The sequence below is a fragment of the Sander lucioperca genome, chromosome 24, assembly GCF_008315115.2.
Source record: "Sander lucioperca isolate FBNREF2018 chromosome 24, SLUC_FBN_1.2, whole genome shotgun sequence".
In the NCBI taxonomy this organism is placed as follows: Eukaryota; Metazoa; Chordata; class Actinopteri; order Perciformes; family Percidae; genus Sander; species Sander lucioperca.
In genome coordinates this window covers 6673843-6693886 of record NC_050196.1, presented here as the reverse complement: position 1 = coordinate 6693886, position 20044 = coordinate 6673843, and the positions used below count along the sequence as shown (strand labels likewise).

Here is a 20044-nt window from a genome sequence, read left to right as displayed (position 1 = left end):
TAATAATAATAATCATCTGGATGAGCCAAAATATGGTGAATAACCATGACAAAATGTCTACTTTATTTTAAACAACATCACAGGAACAAAATCTATTATCCCCAGGTCTCTCCAGCTATAGGGGGCAAGGAGAAGAAAGAGCAGTGGGGCCTCCGCAGCAGTCTCTCCCCTCCTCCCTCCATCTCCCGCCCCTCCACCCCAACACCCCCATCCCGAACCTGCTCGCCGCTGCCCCTATCCCGAACCTGCTCCCCTCTGCCCTTGTCCCGCACCTCCTCTCCTCTCCCTCCACCACTCCCGGTGCTGGGCACGGCGCCGGCCCCAGGCCCCCCGCTGCCTCCACCTCTGCCACCAGCCCCTCTACTGCCGCCGCCACCGGCGGGGCCGCCCAGGATCAGAGAAAGCCCCGGGGACGAGGACACGACTGCGCTACTGCTACGCAGCGACACCCTGCTGCAGCTCAGCGAGGATGAAGGCACAGAGAATCCCCTCCTCACCCCGCTGCTGTCCCCTCCCTCGCCTCGCCGGTCACCCCGCCGGTCACCACGGCGGTCACCACGCCGGTTGCCCCTACCCCTCTCCCCTGTGGATCTTGACCTGGATGAGTCCCACGTTTGAGATTGAGAGGGACTATATTTTTGTATCTGTAGCCCAAGCCAAATGCCATACAAATACCTGCAGGGTACGGATAACAGGGAGGCTGTGCTGCATACATTTCAAAAACAGAAAAAGTGAAATGTTAGATTTTATTGACTGACAATCTAAAAGTACATAGTTAAAAAGAAAAGGAATGTACAGAGAAGTGTGGCTTCTTCTGTTGAACCCTGCCTCGAGTGTTTCTATAACTCACCGACATGATTTCTATTCCATCTGTATCCCCGAATCCTAAAGCCATTTTCCCTCGGCATTTCCCTGACACTGAACTGCTCTCTCATCAGTGTAGTTGTTTAGTTTTGACAAAAGTGTACAAAACCATACCCGTTTCCCCTTCCTCCCTCTCTCTGTAGATCTCTTATTGGATCTTTCGAGTGTCAGTATACTCTGTTCTTATGGCTACATACCCTGAGGGTTGAATGTATATTTTAGCAGCAATCTACCTTAGTACTGGTCTCCTTCATCACAGAAACGTGAATTCATGCTGGATTTTTAAATCGCCCTGTGCTTGTCTATTCCATCCCGAGATAAAAGTTTTATTTTTTTATTTAATTTTAAATTACTAATCAATTATAAAAGATCAGACGTGTTTAAAGGATAGATATTTAACAAAGTCATGCTTCTAATACTGTAGATTTGAATGTCTATATTGCTGAGATCTATATAAATTAAGAAAGGAGATGTTATAACTTGTACAAAGTGTTGCAAAGGCTATAATGGAGGGAATGCAGAGAGAATGCAGAGCTTGTATAAACAGTATATTAAGAGCCATTCTAAAGCTATGGGTAAAATAAGGGCCTTAAATGAAGCAGGTGATATACGGTAAATATACAATACAGTATATGTATTTTAAACATTTTATGTGATCATATGGAAGAAATTAGATGTTTTTGTCACTGTCCTGGAAATTGTCTCACCCTAGGTTGTTTCTACAGCGGACAGCTTTCATTATAAACATAATGTCAAACATATATCCCGTTAGCTCTGTTACAAGTGTGTATTGTGCTGCTCAGTGTCTCAGCAGAATATTTTATTTGTGACCAAAGACGGTATCTTTATCTTGTTGGTATGTTTATCATCTTAAAAAAAAATCAATTCTGAAGAAGAAAAAAATATTTTTTACAAAATGACTCAGTCACTTGTCCTGATGTTGCAGTGCTGGGAATGTTTGTTTTTTGCGTCTGTGATGTTGTGCTATGCTCAAAACCATTGGGCAGCGAGACTCCTTGTATTGCAACCGCGATGAAGTCACGCAGTAGATAGCTGTTACCTCGTTGCTCATTCCATGCCTTAACAGAAAAACAAGTCTGTCTGTTTAAATGAGTTCACTGTGTCGGCCGATAACCTCATACCTCCTATATGTCCACTTTTAAGGAGACCATGTAGTTGCATAACTGTGGGCAAGTTGTGACAAAAGATCTGGATATCCAATAATCTCACTGTTATCTACTACTATATCCTGCTTTCCCCTTTTCATCAATAATAATGATGTTAAATCACATAATACAGGATCAATATGTGCCATAATTTACACCAATGCACTGTGAGTGTTTTGTTATTGGCTGCTTATCTATGCTATATGTCAGTGCTGTATTTAACATTATTTTAACTTTTAGTGCCACACTAAAAGTATTGTACTCATTTGGGCACAGACAGATTGTGTACTGTTACACACAGCGGAATACATTATATTATGTATATTATACAGGGGAAATAGAGAGGAAATAATGCAGCTTCTATGGAGGTTGTCTTAATGGAGTTAATTCAGCAAATATTTAAATTGTATCCTTAATAAAAGTAGCCTACACATTCCTCCCCTGTGTCTAACATTACGACAGATGAAATGCAGTAAGTAAATGTTTCTTGTTCTGTCCTCTGTATCCATGTCAAGCTGAGAAATTATCTAATTTTTTACAATGCAAAACATATCCAGGCCTATCTCAAATCCATAAAACGCACACTAAACCACACATTTCAAGGTTTAAAAGTCTTTAATAAGTAAGTACGAATACGTTTTTAGTCAGGGCAATTGAACTGTTCCATTTAAATATAATGTGTCTGTCAAAATATGTCATCTTTGTGCAAAGTTAGAATAAAGCTACAGTATATCAGAAGATTTCTGGATTTGAATATCTAAATAAATGGATATTGTTTACAAGGTTTTTTATGCTTTCTGTACATTTCTAACCATGGGGAAGTCAGACCTAGTCAAAAATTACACATACTGTTAATAAAGTTACACTTACCGGTTATTCCCCATGTTATTGTCAGTAATGTGAAGTAGAGCTCAGGTTTGCTCTGCAAGATAAGCACCAAGGCAGTTTGATAATCTGGTCCATCTGGATATGTGGTGAGTGATACTGTGATTGATGCTTACCTACTTGTGATGGTTTCTAAACTGGAGATGCAAAGATGTAGTGTGGGCTTTCTATGGGTTCCAGAACATGGGGTTGAGGGCAATGAGGTGGCAGATAGGGTAGCTAAGGCAAGTTTAGGCTGGGATGGCGTAGACGAGCAGGTGCCATTTGGTGGAGTGCTGCAGCATCATCAGTGAGAGACGCAAGAGTGGGATGCAGACAGCAGAGGAAGAAAGTTATACAGCATTAAGCCATCAGTGAAACATGGCAACCTGATAAAGTTCCCTTGGCCTTTGGAATTAAAATAGCCCCACATCATCACATACCCTTCACCATACCTAGAGATTGGCATGGTTTTATTTCAGTTAGCCTAATAGCTGGTTTGATTTGCATTGAGAGATGATTTTATAGAAAGTACCCCATGTCAATCTCTAGGTATGGTGAGGGCTATTTTAATTCCAAAGGCCAAGGGAACTTTTTCAGGATGCATAGTATCCTGGATCCATGAAATAACTGGCCTTTAAAAATAAAAATCTGCCTGCCTCTATGGGAATTTAACATAGGGGTGTACTTACTTATGCCCCCTGTATTTTAAGGAAGAACATTTATTATTTACAATATACGATATTCATTCACAAAGAAAGTTTGTGTCCTTAAATACTGGATTTTTCCTCATTTTTTTAAATTAAGGCATTAAGATCAATTTGCAAAAGATGATTTTTTTTATTCCTCTTTTTAGTCAACTTTAGCATGGGTGTCCTAATTTTTTCACATGACTGTATATACTTCATTTGCACATACTTATTTCACTTGTGCATATACAGTATATATACTTCACTTACGCATACATGGAGACTTCACTTACGCATACATGGAGACTTTACTTGCGCATACATATAAACTTCACTTGTGCATACATATATATTTCACTTGAACATGCATGCATAACATGCGTGAGTATGTATGTATATATGTTTAAGTATGTATGGATGTATGTATGTATGTATGTGCATGGGGTTGGTGGTTGGGGAGGATGTTAAAACACATAAACATAGAATTTTCACTCAGCAGGTCAGGGATCAAATCCAGTCCAATACCATACGTCAATTTGCTGACCGAGTGACTTATTTATTACTAACTTTACTTTTTTAACAAACATACTTATTTATTCCAACTTTGTGACATTAACTTGAAGTTTCTACAACAAGGTGGCACACCAACCACCAATAACATAAATGAAGAGTTTGAGACAGGTGGAGGCAAAATTATGAGAAGCCACTTAGGCCGGTTTATATGAGAAGCCGCCTAAGTCAGAATTTAATACTTTCCTTACACATACATACTGTTACTAAACACTTGCACATACATGCATACTTCACTTGCGCATACATATATACTTCACTTGCGCACTTGCGCTTACATATATACTTTACTTGAGCATATATATATATATACTTCACTTGCGCATACATGGATACTTCACTTGCGCATACATACATACTTCACTTGTGCATATATATGTGTGTGTGTGTGTGTGTGTGTGTGCCTAAGTATGTAGGTAGGTGTACGAGGTTGGTGGTTGGGGAGGATGGTGGCGCACATAAACACACAAGTCCAGGTTCAAGTCCTGTCCAAGACCATTGGTAAATTTGCTGACCTAGTGACTTATTTATTGATTACTTTACTGACCTTATTACTAATGCATAAACATAGGACTTTCACTCAGGAGGTAATCCGTCATGGCAGTCAATATTGCAGCTCAGGTAAAGCTGTTTCTTTGCTTGCTCATAACTCCTGAGACTTAAGAGTTGCATTATTTTTCTGCCATAATGCATGTTGCCTCCACCTGTCTCAACTTCTTCTTCATGTTATTGGCACCTTGTTGTAGAAACTTCAAGTTAACGTCACAAAGTTGGGAAATAAGTATGTTTGTTACGAAAGTTAAGTAATCACTAAATAGGTCACCAGGTCAGCAAATTAACCCATGGTCTTGGACGGGACTTGAACCCTGACCTCCTGTGTTCATGTGTGCCTTCAACCCCTTGTACATACATACATACTTAAGCACAAACACACACATACACATACATACATACACGTTATGTATGCATGTGCAAGTGAATTATATATGTATGCGCAAGTCAAGTATATATACGTATGCGGAAGTGAAGTATCCATGTATGCGCAAGTGAAGTATGTATGTATGTGCAAGTCATACATGGATACTTCACTTGTGCATACATATTTACTTCACACTGCGCACACATGCATAACATGTGAGTATGTACGTGTGTGTGTACTTAAGTATGTATGTATGTGCATGGGGTTGGTGGTTGGGACACAAGACTTTCACTCAGGAGGTCGGGGTCCAAGTCCTGTTCAAGACTATAGGGGGAAAAGACTGTGCGGGAAGAAATTATAATGACAAGACTCCGAGTGGATCACACAGGACTGAATGGCACCTTAGTTTTAATGGGGAAAAAGAATAGTGAAAAGTGTGGTGTTAAAGGACATGTCATATTCCTACTGCGCATTGAATGAGGTGAAAAGATGGGTGTTTAAAGATAAGGTTCAGGAGGCAAGGGGGGAGTGGAATCTGATGGGCATTATAGGATCAGAAGGAGAGGGGATAATAATCATTAGGTGGGCAATTAAGGCACTAATAACAATTTTAAAAGACACAGGGTTGATGAGTAGAATTTGAGAAATGGTAAAATGACATGATGTTACACACTCCTGTACAGTAGGTGGCGGTATGCACCTAAAAGTTGTTTGCAATCCGCCATTAAAGCAAGAGAAAAAGAAGAAGAGTCCAAACTGGTGGATGCTAGATCAGATCCGCTAGATGTGTCGACGTCACAGGATGTGCCTCGTGGCCCGCCTTATTTTGCCTTATTCTGCCTTTGATTGGCTTACCCTGTTATTCTTACCCTAACCAATCCCCACTCCTCATGCGCAAACCTAACTACGTCGACACGTCGAGAAGATCTGATCTAGCATTTACCATTTAAAAAAAAAAAAAACTTATTTTCAAGATGGAGTCACACGTAAGTTCCTAAGAGCGTTTGTTGCAATCAATTGAAAAACGTTTACACGTTTAAAATAAATACTTTTATATTGCCGTGTCACTGATGTTAACGTATATTGACTGTTTAATGAAACCGGCGATGACTTATCCATTTAAAACTGCATCAGCGTTTAACGTTAACGTTACCTAGAGCAATGTTTGGTTGCAGACTTTGATGGTTTCTTTCTGTGATTTTCCTTTAGGTACACATCAGTGTAATTCAAAAAAATAACAGACCGCGGCTGACACGGTGCACGGTGTGCTGTACAAACTTTCATTGCCCCCTTTGCCCCACTTCAATGTACAAGGCCCGGTGTAGGGCAAAGGTTTTGCAGCACATGGAGGTGCATGTAAACAATGCCATTCAACATGAAGGTTAGTTCCCTGAGCCAGCTTGGAGCTATGTCACTATCATTTGTATGTTTGTAATTAACTAACTACTGCTACTTAGTAAGATTACCAATAGTAACTTTACATACTAGTCGCTTTATCTTCTAGGGTAAATACATAATGCTGATTGTCCCTTCATAGATTTCTTCATAACAAAATGCCACCAGGCCTGCAGGAGTGGAAGCAGTGGCCACTTCCACTGCCCTTTCTGCCTCAAGACCACAATAAAAAGGCAGGACACCCTGAGGCATTTGCAGATCTGTAGGCCACGTCTCCATGACACCCAGTTAAACGCTGATGCCGACTGTAAAGAGAAGGACCTCAATTCCCAGACAGAGGACTGCAAAGGTATTAAATCGCTCTTCATTTTCTGTGGAGCTGCATTGGCCGTGTTCATTTATTGCTGTTAGTTGATTGTCAGTTTGATTGTTGATTCTCTGCAGCAGGATCTGTGAACCTACCTCATCTCAGCAATGGAAAACTGCCTGTATCTGTAAGTATGTGTGTGTTTATAAAGAAACTGTGTTTGTGTGTGTTTTTCACATGTGCATATTAAGTGTGTGTGTGTGTGTGTGTGTGTGTGTGTGTGTGTGTGTGTGTGTGTGTCTCTCTCAGGTACATGATAGTGAAATGCAAGGACCAGAAGATCCATCAGAGAGACCCCAAGACCCATTGCCAGAATCCGTGTTGCTATTCAGTCCTCCCTTGGACAACCCTCCCTACAGAGTGCCCTGTGCAAAGCTGCCAAATGTTCTTTGTCCTCACTGTAATGTGCAGCTCCTAAGAAAAAATTTAAAGAAGCACCTATACAGAAAACACTCCGATAAAGCTGTGGGAGACATCACTGCAAATTCCCATGCTGATGTTGATGAGAGGGATGACAAAGATGCTGTGAAAAAGTCGTTTCTTGGACCACTTTTGCCACTTCATCTCCAAAAACAAACCTGGGGGAAAGGGCATGAAATCAAGTGCGAGTCCAGTGAGTGCCAAATTGACGAGTTGGGTATGACTGCAGCCTTGAGCCCCCCATCTCATGCCCGGGCGTATCCAACGGTAAGTTCTGAGGGTCAAAAATACATATAAGTATATTGTTTATTTGATGAAACCTGCAATGACTTTACCATTTATGAAACTGTGTCAGCGTTTAACGTTGACGTTTGTCAGCAAATATTAGCTAAGATAAGATGGACTTTATTGATCCCACACTGGGAAATTCCCTCGTCCCAGCAGCTCAAATGCAACACGACAAATTAAATAAATACACATTAAATAGAATAGGAAAATATCAAAACATGTCTTATGGTAATATGTGCATTGAAAACACTTCTTTTATATATAAGTGGGTTAGAAATATTTACAGATGAGATGTTACCTAGAGCAATGTTTGGTTGCAGACTTTGATGGTTTCTTTCTGTGATTTTCCTTTAGGTACACATCAGTGTAATAAAAAAAAAGAACAGACCGCAGCTGACACGGTGCACGGTGTGCTGTACCAACTTTCATTGCCCCCTTTGCCCCACTTCAGTGTACAAGCCCCGGTGTAGGGCAAAGGTTTTGCGGCACATGGAGGTGCATGTAAAAAATGCCATTAAACATGAAGGTTAGTTCCCTTAATCAGCTTGGAGCTATGTCACTATCATTTGTATGTTTGTACTAACTACTGCTACTTAGTAAGATTACCAATAATAACTTTACATACTAGTCGCTTTATCTTCTAGATTAAATACATTATGCTGATTGTCCCTTCATAGATTTCTTCATAACAAAATGCCACCAGGCCTGCAGGAGTGGAAGCAGTGGCCACTTCCACTGCCCTTTCTGCCTCAAGACCACAATAAAAAGGCAGGATACCCTGAGGCATTTGCAGATCTGTAGGCCACGTCTCCATGACGCCCAGTTAAACGCTGATGCCGACTGTAAAGAGGAGGACATCAATTCCCAGACAGAGGACTGCAAAGGTATTAAATCGCTCTTCATTTTCTGTGGAGCTGCATTGGCCGTGTTCATTTATTGCTGTTAGTTGATTGTCAGTTTGATTGTTGATTCTCTGCAGCAGGATCTGTGAACCTACCTCATCTCAGCAATGGAAAACTGCCTGTATCTGTAAGTATGTGTGTCTTTATAAAGAAACTGTGTTTGTGTGTGTTTTTCACATGTGCATATTAAGTGTGTGTGTGTGTGTGTGTGTGTGTGTGTGTGTCTGTGTGTGTGTGTCTCTCTCTCAGGTACATGATAGTGAAATGCAAGGACCAGAAAATCCATCAGAGAGACCCCAAGACCCATCGCCAGAATCCGTGTTGCTATTCAGTCCTCCCTTGGACAACCCTCCCTACAGAGTGCCCTGTGCAAAGCTGCCAAATGTTCTTTGTCCTCACTGTAATGTGCAGCTCCTAAGAAAAAATTTAAAGAAGCACCTATACAGAAAACACTCCGATAAAGCTGTGGGAGACATCACTGCAAATTCCCATGCTGATGTTGATGAGAGGGATGACAAAGATGCTGTGAAAAAGTCGTTTCTTGGACCACTTTTGCCACTTCATCTCCAAAAACAAACCTGGGGGAAAGGGCATGAAATCAAGTGCGAGTCCAGTGAGTGCCAAATTGACGAGTTGGGTATGACTGCAGCCTTGAGCCCCCCATCTCATGCCCGGGCGTATCCAACGGTAAGTTCTGAGGGTCAAAAATACATATAAGTATATTGTTTATTTGATGAAACCTGCAATGACTTTACCATTTATGAAACTGTGTCAGCGTTTAACGTTGACGTTTGTCAGCAAATATTAGCTAAGATAAGATAAGATGGACTTTATTGATCCCACACTGGGAAATTCCCTCGTCCCAGCAGCTCAAATGCAACACGACAAATAAAATAAATACACATTAAATATAAATAGAATAGAAAAATATCTAAAAATGTCTTATGGTAATATGTGCATTGAAAACACTTCTTTTATATATAAGTGGGTTAGAAATATTTACAGATGAGATGTTACCTAGAGCAATGTATGGTTGCAGACTTTGATGGTTTCTTTCTGTGATTTTCCTTTAGGTACACATCAGTGTAATAAAAAAAAAGAACAGACCGCAGCTGACACGGTGCACGGTGTGCTGTACCAACTTTCATTGCCCCCTTTGCCCCACTTCAATGTACAAGGCCCGGTGTAGGGCAAAGGTTTTGCAGCACATGGAGGTGCATGTAAAAAATGCCATTAAACATGAAGGTTAGTTCCCTGAGCCAGCTTGGAGCTATGTCACTATCATTTGTATGTTTGTAACTAACTAACTACTGCTACTTAGTAAGATTACCAATAGTAACTTTACATACTAGTCGCTTTATCTTCTAGATTAAATACGAAATGCTGATTGTCCCTTCATAGATTTCTTCATAACAAAATGCCACCAGGCCTGCAGGAGTGGAAGCAGTGGCCACTTCCACTGCCCTTTCTGCCTCAAGACCACAATAAAAAGGCAGGATACCCTGAGGCATTTGCAGATCTGTAGGCCACGTCTCCATGACGCCCAGTTAAACGCTGATGCCGACTGCAAAGAGAAGGACATCACTTCCCAGACAGAGGACTGCAAAGGTATTAAATCGCTCTTCATTTTCTGTGGAGCTGCATTGGCCGTGTTCATTAACATTTTTTTTTCGATTGCTAAACAATGTGCAAAACTCTAACAACAGTCTGCATTACCAACAGTCACCTGAACTAAACAGTTCACATCTCCTGCAGAACTCATTCCAAGCAACACACATCTCAAAACAGGCTCAGTGCAGCCAAACACTGAACAATCCTCACTGAGATAACACACACTGTCACTCAGAACACAGAGAGTAAAAACACTAGCGTCAAACACCAATACACACATTACAAACTTTTCATCTTTACAGTGTGAACAATTGAAGTGACTTCACACTCCTTAATAGTTTCTTTAAAGAAAAGATAGAGATTTTATGTAATATACCAATTTTTACGTAAGGTAAACAAGAAGTAATGGAAATCAGCAGTTTGCTTCAATATAGTATTTTGACTAATCCTGCCTCTCTCCAGCATCATGCGGCAAGTTTTCTTCATCACATTGGATGTCTGCATCATCTCTAAATACAAATGACTGAGGTGTTCCCATTGCTTTCACCTGCATTACTTTCTGAAAAACAGTAAGAATGCAGTTTTACTATGGTAAAGATATAGTGTTTTTCACATTTTCTTTTCATAGCTGTGTGTATAACCTCAGACATCTTACCTGGACATGTTGGTATCTTTGCTCTTTTACCTGTTTCTCTCAAACGGTACAATGTATAACTGTTTCCTTCTTATTTGGTGTTTGTATACAAAAAAAGGCTTTCTGAGCTTCCTCTATATAAATACCGTATATGTTCACTAACTAGTAGGGGTAGAGCTGGTGAATCGGTAGAGCTTGAATCGCGATACGAATGTGAATCGATTTTTTTTGCACACCCTTACTAACTAGTCTAAAACAAGACACCTGCTAAGGCTTTCAGCTAAAATTGCAATCAGCAGTGTTTGATAGGCACCAGACTGAAATCCATTCTGTTTAGAATGTGGGGTTGCGCACTGTAGTTAGAGTTTAGCACATGTGACTCCAGTTGTGCCCACTGTCATTTAGCAATCGTAAAAAACTGTAATGCTGTTAGGTGGTTGTCTGTTTGACAGTTTGTTAATTCTCTGCAGCAGGATCTGTGAACCTACCTCATCTCAGCAATGACAAACAGCCTGTATCGGTGAGTTTATGTTTGCGTGTGTGTCTGTTTTGTAATGAAAACTGTGTTTTCCACATGTGCATATTAAGTGTGTGTGTGTGTGTCTCTGTCAGTCTCAGGTACATGATAGTGAAATGCAAGGACCAGGAGATCCAGCAGAGACACCCCAAGGCCCATCGCCAGACTCCGCCTTGCTATTCAGTCCTCGTCTGGACAACCCTCCCTGTAGAGTGCCACGTGCAAAGCTGCCAAATGTACTGTGTCCTCACTGTAATGTGCAGCTCCTAAGAAAAAATTTAAAGATGCACATTTACAGAAAACACAGAAATCATGAGAGGACTAAGAAAGATGCTGTATGCATTGATGAGAGGAATGGGCTGTCCAGAAGAAAACCTGGGGGAAAGGGCACCAAATCAAGTGCGAGTCCAGTGAGTGCTAACAGGCCTGGGAGGAAAAGGAAAGTTAACTGATAATTGTAAACTGATGATAAGCTGATTATAAACACAATTAATGTAAGGAAGTGGAAGTGAGGCAGTGTCTAATTTTGACCCAAACCACAATCTTTTTCTAAACTTAGCTGAATTTACTTTTTTTTTTTTTATTGACGAGACACCATGCCACCAAAAAAGCATCCCGCAGAGGCTTAGGAGGTTCACAATATTTAGTGATTGATCGACATGCTGATCGAGGTTTCTGCTGTTAGACAACGGCAGATGACCATCATGAGCTTGATGGAGGAAGTGAAAGCCCCGCGCCACAAAACATTGAGATGGACAAGTGGATTATCTTGCTGGAAAACCGGGTGGCTGAGAAACAAGACACGGAGAAACAACTTCTGTTTTGCCAACAGGAAACGTATAACGGAACTGCTGAAACAGGGAAGACGGCTAAAGGGCACGGATGTGTATTTAAATGAACACCTGACAGTGCTAGAAAAGCCCCACTCTCTAGAAGGAAGTAGACTAGTGGACTGCAAAATATTCATCAAGCTGAATGGAACGGCAGTGCAAGCCAAAGTTCTAGTCATTAGGGACCTGGAGGAGCTGGATAAATACCAATGAGACAAACGATAAGGTAATTGAATACACCCCAGTAGCTAAGAAAGACTAAATAAAATAAAAACCACAAACATGTCTTGTCATGTCATGATGATGATGTCATGTCAACATCATAGCAATGTAGGAGACCTGAATCAACACTGCGAAAGGTGTGGATTTTAAGATTGATGGCGATGAACGGAACTATGAAAACTGAATAGAAGTGGAGGTGTGACAATATAGACTGAATTATAAGATAAGAAGAGAGCATGACAGCAGCTGTTGATGACATGCTGAAATGTATTACAGTAGAAATGTGTAAGGCAAGGACAAAAAAATGTGAGCTGTATATACAGAACTCCTGGATCAAATCTCAAAATATTTAAGGAGTGGATAGAAAAACTGTTCACAAAAAACATTGCAAAAGATTATGTTCATATTTGGAGATTATAACTTTGACCTATTGCATCCAAAAAAAGCATGAAATGGCAAAAGACTTCATCAATACAATGTGGGCTTCTATCCAACAATCACCAGACCTGCATACCCTACCCCAGAAGCAAAAATAAATATAAAAAGTATAAGGATAACCAATATAATGACGATATGTAAGAACAAATACTATAAAAAGTAATAGATAATAAAAAATAATATGAAAGATTTATGGAATATTCTAGTATTATCAGAAATGGAACTAAAAATACCAAGTTACCCAGAGCTTAATAAAAAAAGGACAATATGATAAATAACTGTGCTAAAACATTTCACAAAGATTAAAAAGTTCTTAAAAGGATACTGTATGAGGATGAAGAATTGTGAGTGTGGGTTATTATCATGGTTATTATACTGACTATACTGGGATGGGTGATTTTTAGGTGATGGGTTGTTTGGTGCAAAATGTAAAAAAAGAAGAAAAAAAATAAATATATATACACATACACACACATATATACACACAGAGAAACTATTTAGAGTTGAATAAGGGGTGGGAAGCTAATATATAACAAGCTTCTGCTTCGTCCTGCTCCTTTTCGGACATAATTGCAAATATTGTTTATAACACTTATATTTTTTTTTTTAAATTGTATTTCTATATTTTGTTCGGAATAAAATAAAGAAACTAAACTTAGAATGTAGAGTTTGAGAAACTAATTGAGCTTTTTAAACAACGCTTGCTGGCTGACTTAATGATGGCCGCTGGTCTGATGGTCGTCGCTTGTTTCCCTTGCTGTCTGATAATGTACTCTACAGACTTCATACATGATTCTGTGGATAATTCTTTCGCCTCACATTACAGACTGCTTCAATTGCTCTTATTAAGCGATATTATGCTATTTTTGGAGGCGGTATTATTCTAGTAAATGGCAAATCATTTTTTTTATCACTGTTTAAAGTGATTAACAAAATTTTGTTGGATAAATTAATGGTTTCTACCGTGGTCGTAAATTGGCCTCTGTTTGGTCTGTAGCCTAACTAATTCACTCATGTGATTACTGGATTCATCATATGACACAGCATGCCATGTTGGCATAATAACTGAAGATACCCATGCTGTGCAACTATACGTAAACTAGAAAATGCATTTCCTGCGGAAAATGCGTGGGAATGCTGAATAGCTGAATTGCTAAAGCTAAACTGGTTGAATAGCTTAAATCATTAAGAAGAAGTTGAAGTAGTGAGAATAGTTGAAAAAGTGGAAATCGTTTTAATACGTATGAATTTCATTAAAAAGTTAAAAGCTTATGCTAAACTGAACTGTTGGCTTCAAAAGTTGAATAATGACAAAACACGTAGAACATTGTGAGGTCTGAGTTCATTTTCTAACCGATAATCACTCACAAATGCAGAAATATGAAACAAACAGTACGAAAAATCTTAAAGCTCAAATGCACTACACGCTAAAAAATCAGGAAAATTGTTAGAGTTGGAAGCTAAACTGCATTAACCAAGTGAAGAGCTAAAATACATTTTAGAAAAGCTGGAAGCTAAACTGTAATACTGTCAAAAGTGGACGTTTCAATGAATTGACTAAGAAGACTTATTATCAGCCATATCCGTTGCATAGAACAAACAAGCAGAAAGAGAGAGAGAGAGGAAAAAGAGAGGAAAGATAAAACGAGAGGAAAAAAGAGAAAAGGAATCAACTTTCAATAGCATATATGTCAGTGGTAACACACCTTTGGAGCAAGTATGGGTTAAGTGTTTACTTCAGGGACACATTGATTGATGTACCTCAGTGTGTGTATATATGTGTGGCTGTGTGTGTGTGTGCGTATGTGTCTGTGTGTGTGTATATGTGTGTGTGTGCACGTGTGTGTGTGTGTGTCTGTGTGTGTCTGTGGGCGTGTGTCTGTGTGTGTGTCTGTGTGCGTGTGTCTGTGTGTGTGTTTGTTTGTGTGTCTGCGTATGTGTTTTGGTGTGTGTGTATATGTGTGTGTGTGCACGTGTGTGTGTCTGTGTGTGTCTGTGGGCGTGTGTCTGTGTGTGTGTCTGTGTGCGTGTGTCTGTGTGTGTTTGTTTGTGTGTCTGCGTATGTGTTTTGGTGTGTGTATGTCTGTGTGCGTGTGTGTGTGTGTCTGTGTGCGTGTGTGTGTGTGTGTGTGTGTGTGTTTGTGTGTGTGTGTGTGTCTGCGTTTGTGTGTGCGTGTGTGTGTGTGTCTGTGTGTGTGTTTGTTTGTGTGTGTGTGTCTGTGTTTTTGTGTGTGTGTGTGTGTGTTTGTGTGTGTGTCTGTGTGTGTGTGTGTCTGCGTATGTGTGTTGGTGTGTATCTGTGTGTGTGTGTGTGTATGTGTCTGTGTGCGTGTGTCTGTGTGTGTGTTTGTGTCTGTGTGTGTGTGTGTGTGTGTGTGTCTGTCTGTGTGTGTGTGTGTGTGTGTGTCTGTGTGTGTGTGTGTGTTTGTGTGTGTGTCTGTCTGTGTGTGTGTCTGCGTATGTGTGTGTGTTTTTGTGTTTTTTTTTGTGTGCGTGTTTGTGTGTGTGTGTCTGTGTGTTTGTGTCTGTTTGTGTGTTTGTGTGTGTGTGTGTGTGTGTGTGTGTCTGTGTGTGTGTTTTTTTGTGAGTGTGTGTGTTTGTGTGTGTGTGTGTGTGTGTTTGTGCGTGTGTGTGTGTGTCTGTGTGTGTGTCTGAATAGATAGACAGAAAGAGAGAGAGAAAGAGAGAGACAGACAGAGAAACAAACAGACAGACAGACGGACAGAGACAGACAGAAGTGGAACACTAAAGATATAGACTAATGTTCATATTACTGCCTGTAGTATTCAAGTCAACTGTCTGTGAAAGGGTTGTCATGGTAACGTATGACCAGTGAAAACACCCTTTGAAGTCTGTGATGAGATCTCTTTGATCTTTAATCAGGTTAACGACCGTGTCACCTGCTGAAACTGTCAGCTGGCCACACTGGAGCTGTTCAAAGACACAGAGCAAGCTCTCAAATAAAGCCTCAGACTGCTAAAACGATAAGTTCTATCGGTGAAATGATGTAATCGTGAGCACCACAAGACCTTTGTGAACGTATTGATGTAAAATTTATGTTGATAAACTTAAAAATGTGGGCATATCAGCGATTTAAAAAAGTGGTTCGCTCTGCGTTTCGCTGGGAAATGTGGAAGACTTTTAATATGGCAGTGGATGGAGGAAAATGTGGAACTGTCGTCATTTGGAAGCTCATCGAGCCAACAGTATAAGGCATATTGCAAAAGTGAGCACACTGTCTGAAACTAGACAAAAATACCTACGTTTTGATGTATAAATTGTGTATGACAAGTAGATATTGTGGGCGTGAGAGCAATTTATAGAGAGGGGACAAAGATTTTATTCCTAAGCTTCTGCACTCTAACGATGACATCATCCACTCTAGGACACGCAATACACACTCCATAGAAACGCAGAAAAATCCTGAAATGATCACTAAACTTAAACAGCTTTTTCACAAAAACTATAAAAGATATCAAACTGAAAAGCAATAGTTTAATACCTGAATATTTTGTGAACATTTTAAAGTTTGTTTGGCGTCTGTAGGTGAAAGTATGAAGGAGCTGAAAATTTTGGGAGCGGAAGAAGATTTGAAGGATTTGAAGCATGCTCTCATTCACTTCAATGTTAAAAAAACGTCATAAAAAGCTGAATATTTTAAAAAGTATAAATAGTAGAAAAAAAGTTGAAGAAGTCCCATCATTAGCTGAAAGAGCTGAACATTTTAAAAGTTGAATGGTTTTAATAGCTGAATGTATGCTGAAGTTACGGAGAGCCAAAAAACGTACGGAATAATAAAAATAAGCAGAATAAATAAAGAACAGAATAACAATAGTTGGAATGCTGCTGAACAGCATTCCCACTAATTAGGCATATAGAAGAGATACGGACCAAAGTACGGAGTGTGGACTGGTAGCTGGAGAGGTGCCAGTTCACCTCCTGGGCACTGCCAAGGTGCTCGTGAGCAAGGCACTGGACCCCCCCCCCCCCCCTTCAACCGCTCGGGGTACTTGTCTAGCAGTCGCAGCCCTCTCACTCTGCCATCTCTCCATTTGTGCATGTGTGTGTATTTCAGGCCTGTGTGTAGTGTGTTCTAACAAACGGAGTGTAAAAATTGGAATTTCCCCACTGGGGATCAATAAACAGTATAAAAAAAATGAAAAACAAACAACTAAACAACTAAAAAACAGAACTAGTCACATCCACTCCTCAATAATATCTTCTACCACTGGTGGGACAACTTATTTCGTGACTGACTATTTATATAAATTAATGGCTGATTGTAGCAATTTATAAGCTACAACTATTCTCATCCTATCTGTTGTTTTTATAATTATTTTTGGCCACCAAGTTAGACTGTTATTCCTGTAATTGTAGGCATACTCCGCGTCCTGATGTCATAGGTCATTTAGTGCTAGGAAGCACTGTATTTTTTTTTAAAGTAAACAGTCACCATTAGGGTCAACATTATTTCTTAATTGTCACAAGGAGCTACTGAAGTTGGAGCTGTATCTTTACCTGATTACTTTATTATCCAGCAACATAATTTACATTAGGTTTTTCCTTTAAAGACATTCAGTAGCATTCCCCCCTCTGAATGCTGCTTCTTCTTCTTACTTCATTAGAAAATATGTATGTATGTATGAATAGTAAAAAATATAAAATTTTACTTTTTTTATTTTAATTTGAAGCCCAAATCTTTCACTTACTTAGGTTAGAAAAAAATATTTCAAAAACCATTTTAAAACATAAGATAATTTATCAGTGCATACATACATTTTTTATTTCGTACTGCTTAAACTTGAAATGAATGCAACTCAGATTTCTGTTTTGTCCTTGTCATTTTATTCATGGACATTATGCAACTTTCCAGTGCGAATGCAAACTATACATATAGCTATACATTCTATAAAAGTGCATTATTGTATGATTTTTACTTTAACTGTCAGCTGTCTTGCATGTTAAGATAGGTGATTTTATTTGTCACACACTTGTAGATATGCAGCCTCAATGGATGACATCTGGGAAGAAGAAGAACGTTCTACAGACCAACTGTGCTGAAGCTCCGAGGTAGGATACTTTTTCCAGTATTTTGCAGCTGCTGTGTTTAATGTATTTTGTTTTTCCATGCTTTGAGCACCTCAAGCTAAATTATGTTCACCTTAAAATATCGGAGTGTTGGCAGAAGTCTGTGAAACTGAAAATCGGAACAAAAACATGCAAAAGCTTAAAAAGACAATGACTCAAACACGGTTGTGTTAGGTCGGTGGGGAAGTGTTTGTTTGTCACCTACAGTAGTAGGCATGGGGTCAATTAATGTGATGGATTTTGTTAGCAATAGATTGAACAGTCAATATCGCTGTTCTGTCCTGATGGTCCAGACTGCAGCACAGCATGATACGATGTCTCCTAACGACTGTGGCAGTACATCAGTCCCAGAGACATTGATGCTAAGATATGATAAGATAAGAAAAACGAGTGCAAAAAGAGCGAAAAGAAGCCTGAATGGAGCTGTTTGATGATGTCTTTGTATGGCTATTCAGTGTGGTGATGGCAGTGGGAATGAAGGATTTTTTGTATAGGTTTTTTCCTGCAAATGGGACTCTGTAGCATCGACCTCATGGCAGTAACTGAAAGGATTGGTGAAGGGGGTGGGTGGGATCTTGTGTGATTATAGTGGCTTTCCTGACTACTGACTGGGTGTGAAGTTCTGTTAGGGAGGTTTGGGGGGAGCCTGTTATCTTGCTGGCCTGATTTATTATTCATGCAAGTTTGGTTTTTGTGTTTGATGGTGAGGGCATTGTACCAGGCTGAGATATTGAACGTGAGTATGGATTCAATGAGTGACCAGTAAACTACAGTTAAAATGTCCTGTGGCCGCCTTGTACTACCGAGTTAACAGGTTGCTGCTTTGCCCTGCTTTAAATATGGCAGGACCGAACTGACTCAACCTTAAATTTGGAGATCCACAATACAAAGATGATTGAGGGGGAAATAAATTACTCAAATAAATACTTCACGTACTTTACTCACATTTATTTGAATTAATCGAATACTCGGGAAGTCCACCTCTATGTTTGAGCTGAGCGCTGATTCCAGCGAGCGTCTAAACCCCATTCGACCAGATTGTTGCCGTTTTTTATGTCCGTCTGTCCAGCTCTAAATCTTGCTGTCTGTCATGCATCAGGAGTAGGGGCAGTTAGGATACTTAATGATGGGACTCTTCTTCTTTAACTTAACCACTGTTAACAAACCTCTGCGTGCAATGGGCAGGCACAGCACAAGTTGCTTTACTTTGTGTCTCTGTGCCTTTTATTCCTCCTTAAGAAAAACAAATGGACGCACATTTATTGAACCAGAATAATCCAATAAACTGTCGTCCTTCTCTTCTTTTCTCCCCCAGATGAGTGCAGAGTTTTCGGACGACCACGTTTCTTCATACTGTACTGGTCTGGTCCTACTCTTAGTGATGTTCTTCTAGTAGTTGGTTTTGTAGTAGCTGTTGTTGCTATAGTATTTGTAGTTGTTGTTCTTGTTGTAGTAGTCATTGTAGGCATATATGTACATGTAGTAGTAGTTGCACCTGTATCCAGTTTTAGTTGTTGTAGTAGAAGTATGTTACAAAATATCTCATAAAAAATAAAGTATATATTTGATAAATACAACAGTATGGTATAAGTCATTAAAAGTCATAGTTCAGTATGTCATTAACAATGTAAACAAATGTCACAGTGTAGTATATCAGTATAGTATATAGTAACATTATGATGAGTTAAAGGCCTTGGACACCCACACAGGTGTTTTCAGGTATTCTGGCTGATTAGACCTCTTTTCTAGCCTGACGTCGTCATACTCAAATTCTTGTCAGAATATGAGTCTGATACATTGGGCTATGATTATGGTGCATGTTTCAACCGAACCAGGAAAGAAAATGCCTCTCCACTCAATTGGATAGACCTACAACCAATCAGAGCAACGGAGACAGACGTCACAGAAGCTGCAAGTCAAAGGCAGGCTTTGACAGAGCAAAGGCAGAGGCGGCAGTTTCCGTGTCGTGCGGACGGTTGTGGCAATGTGTATACATACGTGATCGCGGTTCTCTGTTCCTCTTTTAAAATGATCGCGCTGTCGATAGCTTCTATAACAGACGCGATGGCGGAATCTACACATCTCAATTCTCCAGCTGCAGCCAACTTTATTGTAAACTAATTCAATCCAAGCGCTCTTTGGTGAAATGGTTAATTTACGTTACTGTTGATCATCTGTCCATAATCAAATAAAGCCCGCCCCCTCCAAACAGCTCTGATTCGAGCATAGTTGCTCCACAACGGATCAAGTCCAGACCGAA

The 20044-nt window shown here is 39.9% G+C and overlaps 2 protein-coding genes across 27 annotated transcripts in view; both read left to right on the top strand.

Moving 5' to 3' along the window:
* The window catches only part of LOC116044460 (protein unc-80 homolog), a 53887-nt gene extending 51071 nt beyond the window's left edge, over positions 1-2816 (top strand). For all 24 annotated transcript variants that reach the window (XM_031291659.2, XM_031291655.2, XM_031291658.2 and 21 more), the window contains one exon: positions 106-2816. In XM_031291659.2, coding sequence (XP_031147519.1) covers positions 106-618 — 513 coding nt within the window. In that variant the 3' untranslated portion in view covers positions 619-2816. The remainder of the gene's footprint in view (positions 1-105) is intronic.
* Positions 2817-5868: 3052 nt separating this feature from the next.
* LOC116044464 lies at positions 5869-19947 on the top strand. 3 transcript variants are annotated; one of them, XR_004896597.1, is made up of 15 exons: positions 5870-6058; positions 6282-6453; positions 6610-6816; positions 6912-6961; positions 7084-7521; positions 7897-8068; positions 8220-8426; positions 8522-8571; positions 8694-9131; positions 9518-9689; positions 9846-10052; positions 11160-11209; positions 11308-11663; positions 17694-17766; positions 19100-19947. XR_004896597.1 is itself a non-coding variant. In XM_031291670.2 (13 exons), the coding sequence occupies exons 1-13, from the start codon at positions 6047-6049 to the stop codon at positions 11656-11658; spliced, it is 2523 nt and encodes an 840-aa protein (XP_031147530.2). In that variant the 5' UTR covers positions 5869-6046; the 3' UTR covers positions 11659-11708. The 3 variants fall into 3 exon arrangements, 2 of the variants coding, with proteins under 2 accessions (XP_031147530.2, XP_035854504.1); XM_031291670.2 differs by lacking the exons at positions 17694-17766; positions 19100-19947 and having other exon boundaries at positions 5869-6058; positions 11163-11209; positions 11308-11708; XM_035998611.1 differs by lacking the exons at positions 17694-17766; positions 19100-19947 and having other exon boundaries at positions 11308-11708.
* Positions 19948-20044: the final 97 nt, after the last annotated feature.